Source organism: Anopheles coustani, chromosome 3 (assembly GCF_943734705.1).
Source record: "Anopheles coustani chromosome 3, idAnoCousDA_361_x.2, whole genome shotgun sequence".
Taxonomy (NCBI): Eukaryota; Metazoa; Arthropoda; class Insecta; order Diptera; family Culicidae; genus Anopheles; species Anopheles coustani.
In genome coordinates, this window is record NC_071288.1 from 20,862,116 (window position 1) to 20,868,115 (window position 6,000).

The window sequence follows — 6,000 nt, forward strand, 5'->3', positions numbered from 1 at the left end:
AGGGCGAACAACAAAATCGCGTAATATATCGAAGCCAAACCCTCTTATCGATGGGTGAGATATGTGCTTTCGCTGGCCGGTGACCCGTCATGGCCACACCGATCTTTATAAACGATAGCCACATCATCTGGTATCCCACAGGGTTTTTAGAGAATAGCCCGAGACTGATCGGATGAGCCCATTTCGTTGATACCAGGATCTTCAGAATTGCAGAACACTAGTCGAAGTATGTTGAGATCGACACCAAACTAGTGGAACATACCACACGCGACTACAGACCTTCTTCTTCAGGCGTGTTGCCTCAGAATTCTGTACGCCCAAAGTAATTCCCAACAAATTCTAACGATTTCTGGCGCATAAAACAAACCTAAGACACAGTTATTTTTAGTTCGCTGCACTAGTACCATCACCAGTTTGACGGCGTGAAAAACACTTTGTTCGGTCGGTGTTGAACAGGCTGCCAGTTGGTTGAATGGAATCGATTGTCAACGGAGGGCACAACATACACCCGCAAGGGAAGGGAAAAAAACACACGCCGAGCGAATAGATGATTCATCCAAACTCAGGGCCACCAAACACGATCACTGTGGTATGCATTGGAGGAGTTGTGAATGGAACATAGGCACCCACCGTGCACTTGACGCGTTCTAAAGACGCTGTTTTTGTTGTGAGGGTCCGCACCGAAGTCGGTCGGTTGTTTGGCCTCGCAGTTTTACTGCGGATTTCATCATACCGGGCCTGTAAGCCTCCGTGAGGCTAAGTGTTTGGCGCTGCACTGCACGTACATTGTGTGTCGTGCCATCCGCACAGGGCTAATCTCATCCGATACTAATCGAAACGGAAAAGGTTATCCGCTCGGAGCGTTCCCACCACCTGCGCTGGGATGTGGTGCTAGAACCCGTCATGTGGAAGAGGACTAAAAGATTGTTTCCTATTGGCGATACACAACGCGACGAGTGGCAAATGTCATTACGGCAGCAAAATACTACTCCGTACTCCCCATGACCTCATGATGTCGATTGAAACCGTGCCACAAACCCCGACAAAGTTTGCCCTGAACTCGTCAAAAGCCGCTCATCAGAAGCGACTGGCCGAGGACGTCATAAGCGGCCCGAGGAGCCCTTATCGGACCATGGTCCCGCCGTATATGTACATACGTACACATTCCCTTCTCCCGTGTGCGTGGTGTGTGATAAGATTTGGATTTTATTTCTCTTTGACAAACAACTACCCGCGGCCAATATTCTTTTTCCCTTCTGCGATGCTGCCTTATCCCTTTCTCACCCCAACAACAATGAAAGGGTTCTTTCGCATTTACAGGAACACAAGAGCTTTGGAATACATGAAACGCCCTCGGAGCGGACATAGCCTTTGCCTTTTTCCTCGCTAACTTTTGCCTCTTACCGACGTTATCTTGCCCTTAGGAATGACACACAAGTTCTAGCTCCTCTAGGAGAAGAGGCTACAATTCTGTACCATTTGTATGCCTGCGTGTAGGTGTGAAACAACGCGAAGAGGGTCCCAAAATGTTTATGAGCGTCCGTATGTTTGTTTTCTCAACCCCTCGGAGAGGTGTTACACTTTCCGGAAATAGGGATATTATTAGTAGCTCGCGTACCGGTGACCACTTCCGCATTTCCCTGTGCGAATGGCATGGCGATACGCGATACGGGGCGCACGTCACCTTGGTGCCACTCGTCGGAAAAGCCTGTCAAATGTCAAGTTGACTCCCGGTACCGGTGTAGGTGCACCAACAAAAACCACCAAGCGCCCCAGAGTTTATAGGCGAGCGACGCCTACGCTCATGCTTCCCGTGCGCCCGAGATTCTTTCGAGGAGTTTCCGCTCCGGTTGCAACTGCAGTTCAGAACTTTCTTATCACGCTTCCTAACCCCCTCCCACGCCCCTCTCTTTGACGACGGTTGAGCTGTTGACACGTGTTCTGTCGCCGGGACGACTTTGGCTCGGAATTTCCGGTGAACCCGCAGGCCCGGTTCGGTTCGGTTATTTATAGAGAGCCCCATTGGGCGATGAGGAGCGTGATACGTTTCTGTCCTGGAGTGTGTGGGTCTCCTGCTTACTTGAGAATGCCACTGCCTCGAATCTTCACGTCGGCTAAGTGTGCTGGATATGATGGTTGGCATGCATAAAACAAAAAAAAGGTGACATATGAGGTGTCCTTGGGCAAATGGCGAATTGGCACACACGAGACGTCAGTCGGACGGCTCGTGATTTACGTTCGTAGGTGCACAGCTGCTCCAAAAACGGATCGATTTTTTATTACAAGTAATTGGAGAAGAAATATATAGATTTACTCCAGATCCTCCACCCCTTTCCCCCGATGGCACAGAGATGGGGACGTCCATTTAAAGCATGTCTGTATGCTACAGGCACGTGAGTCAAGGACGTATAAAACGTTTGACCAGTGAGCTCATTTTATTACGCGGTGAATCGGGTCGAAATTTAAGAACATCATTTGTACCGCAAATAAACGATCACTCAACGGTTTCGTAGCCCCCTTCGCCCACGGCATTTGCCCAAAGAAGGGAAATGTTTTATTGAAAGTAATCGCCCATTTTAGGAGAACAAGAAGGGATCGGCAATAGGTGTGTGGCAATAAATCGTAGCTCTAGTCAAATATTGATTTTTTCTTTTCGATAGTTGCGTGATCGTAACAAGTTAAACAAACTGAGATTCTCGGCCTTCCCCTCAAAGTCCACTGAAAATATCACCACCTTGCCAAATGGCCCTTAGAGGCACGCCGTAGACCCGGGGGGAGCTGGAGGCAATATTGACGAGGAGCAACCAAGCCGGCATCGTTATCTTATCAATCCAACCGTCGCCGTCACCCCGCCCGGTGTCTCTCCGTGCTGGAGCTACAACGCTGGAGAGGCACAACTCCGCGAAGGAGACAACGGTTTTAGTGTCCTGCAATATCTACAATGGGCCACCAATAAGTGTATTTCTTTTCTTTTTTGCTTCCTTTCAAGGCCAAACGAGTTTCGGGAAGCTCTCCCTTTCCTTCTCTTCCGTTTGGTCCGACATTCAGATTGATGATGTGTGTGTGTGTGTGTGTGTGATTTTTACGATCTTGACCTTTACCTCTGTGAGCGACTGAGGCCTGTCGGGCGACCACCACCACCTGGCGAATACGGAACCCCACTGGATGGACTGACTTTACTGACGGATGACTCCGGGTTGTTCGAAGTGACGATAGCCTCCTCCGGGTGAAGCCTTGTGTGTGCAGCAATGCCACACTCCTTCCGCTCCAGATTGGCAAAGACAACCCCCGCGAGGAACCTTAGATTTTCTTTGCACGTTTCTTGGCTGTCCAACGATGACGCGGGCAAAATGAATTCTTTCAACAATGCTATTACTAGCCGACCACGAGGCAAATCGTGAAGATCGTAAAACGATAAGAAACGGGGGTGGTGTTTGAAATGCATTGATTTAAAAAGTGATCGTAGCATGGATTACAAATGATGTAGCAGTCCATAAATAGACAAGAGTTCTATCATTCTTCGCGCAGAGTTATACTTCTGAAAGAAACCCCTTCAAATTGGCATCGAATGAACACTAGCAATTAAACTACAGAAATATTTCGGTTACCAACGAAGGGGACTTTCGTTTACAAACATCACAGGAAGTCCCGAAAAACTACAAGGTTAGTCCAAACCTCCGTTAAAGTCCTCCCTAACGAGACCGGTGCTCATAAACGCTAACTCCTTTACAGAAGCGAGTCACTCCTCGATCAAGGGCACAAATGAGAGTACTGTACGCCCCAACTAAGGCAACACGTCTGCACTTATAAATAAACTCGCTACCAACAACGCCATCGGCATGTGCCAGCCAACGTCTCGGTCGTCTTCGTTGTTTGAAGACACGATAGACCTCCTCCCCCAGAGATCCCCCGAGATCATATTCACACCCCGTGCTGGGCGGCCTAGGAACGGGCGTCGGTAGGGGCGATCGTATGGGGAAATTCGGGAACATTCGGGAATGCCCGCCCGCCCCAGGAATGGTATGTTATTACAGATAATTGATTTACGGAAAGTGAGTGCGCGCGCGTGAACGGAATCGCCGGAATTTCACCACGGGAAGGCGCCATAATTCGCAGCAATAACCGTGTTACACTATTACTGCATGTGTGTGTAAATGTGTGCTGATTTTTTCTTCCTTTGCTTTCCTCCGCGTAAGAGCCACCACACTCTGGCCAACCTCTCGAAACGAAGCGATCGGACGAAATTTGTTTATCGTTCACACGCATCCCGCGTGCTCCGCACCTTCCCCCACACAACCACCGATGATGGCCGGGATCTTCTGCAAACCACCAACACCATTCGTGGCAAACCACCAACACCATTCGTGGTTCGAAAAGTGTTTACAAACACATTTACTTTATGTGAGTGGAGCAAAATGTAATTTAAGAAAAAAACGTAACGTTCACTTGGGATAATTTTATATTTTAATTTATTTAACCTTATAAAAATTTTTAATTTTGTTTACCTTTTATTAGTTTACGAAAAGTTTGTTTAAAAAAAATTTTAGTATATTTCATTAATAATCCGCTATCAGAGAGCGTTTAATAAAAAAGTAATTTGGCATTCGGTATGACACTTGATTACGATCACATCATAGTGACCAACGGGATCTATATTCTCGTGACATCGCACCGAGGAGCACTTTGACTACTTGAAAAATTATTTAACGACACTATCCGTGAAGACTTGGGTCACAATCTGCGATTCAGATTTTCGGGCGATATATATCTATGTAAGAGATTGTTGCGAGGATCTGTCACATAATGCAAGTGTGTTTGAAAACAACTTCAATCAACTGTCAAAACAATGGCGGTGCAGAAAATTTGCTTTGCTTCAACCTCTCTTTTCGCCGATCGAGGTTGCAAGTTACCATTGCGGTTTATTGTGGGCTTAGGATCTGTAACGTACCTGCAGAATATAGCGCGAGCAGTCCCCCAGTGTATCCTGCGACATGGCCGACGTCGACGGGGCTGCTGGTACTGGCTGGTATGGTTGTAGGAGGTTGATGCAGCAACAACGACCGATGCTGCCGTTGGCGACCCAATCGCATCAAACGTGCGTTTGAAGGGATCGACCGTGCGCCTTGGCGATAGAGCTGCTGCCTCCTGCCGATGGCGTCGTCAGGCAGTGGAGTGGTGTTGATGGCGGTGGTGCTGCTGATGGTGCGAGCGGCCGATGAGGTACTGCTACTGATGCCGATGGGGACGCTGCTTCGGCGACGGCTGCGGCGGCTAATGCTGGCGATCCAACTGCAACTGCTACAGTCGACGCCGCTCATTCTGCTCCGACTCCGACTCCTTCCATTCAGCAGCCACCGGATTTGTCAAATACGTGCGCACACACATGCAAACCCCTTGCCAGCAACAACAACAACAACCTGTCACGAACTAGGGATGCAACCAGCCTGCTACTAGCCAGCCACGTACAATCACCAGTTGGGAAAATTTTCTGTTTTGCTCTCTTCCTTCTGCTTTTTCACCTAACTCTTTTTCCACAAGTCGCGCACACACTACATTACACACATTCGGGTAAATACTAAAGGGACACACTACTGGCCGATTGACACGGAACAATGGGTCGGGGTTTTTTTTGCTTATACAAAACTCTAATAACACCTACGAGATTCTTTTCATTCTCCGAAAGAGATTCACTTTTCACTTCGCAGACCTACTACTAACGGGTGGCCGTTCTAAAGGGTCGCATGCACTCGGCACAGCTAGAGACCGCTCCCGAGGTAGGCGACACTCCCCCTTTCAATGCCCGTGAGGAGCTGGTGGCTCCGATTCCGGCAAACGGTGGGCAGGAACCATCATCATCATCACTCACCGTCGGTACGGAAACTAAAAAAAAAAACCAGTCGTGGCTTATACTTTCTTCTGCTGCCGCTTCCGGGGGGACAACGGGCAGCAACGGGGATGCTGCGCACTGAGGGGTTGTTTTAATGCACTTTCCATCCTAAG

The 6,000-nt window shown here is 48.6% G+C and overlaps 1 protein-coding gene across 1 annotated transcript in view; it reads right to left on the reverse strand.

Annotated features, from left to right (window-relative positions):
• Positions 1 to 5,318, reverse strand: part of LOC131272563 (unconventional myosin-IXb-like) — a 46,123-nt gene extending 40,805 nt beyond the window's left edge. The window contains exon 1 of the mRNA XM_058274339.1: positions 4,949 to 5,318. Coding sequence (XP_058130322.1) covers positions 4,949 to 5,318 — 370 coding nt within the window. The remainder of the gene's footprint in view (positions 1 to 4,948) is intronic.
• Between the last annotated feature and the right edge of the window lie 682 nt (positions 5,319 to 6,000).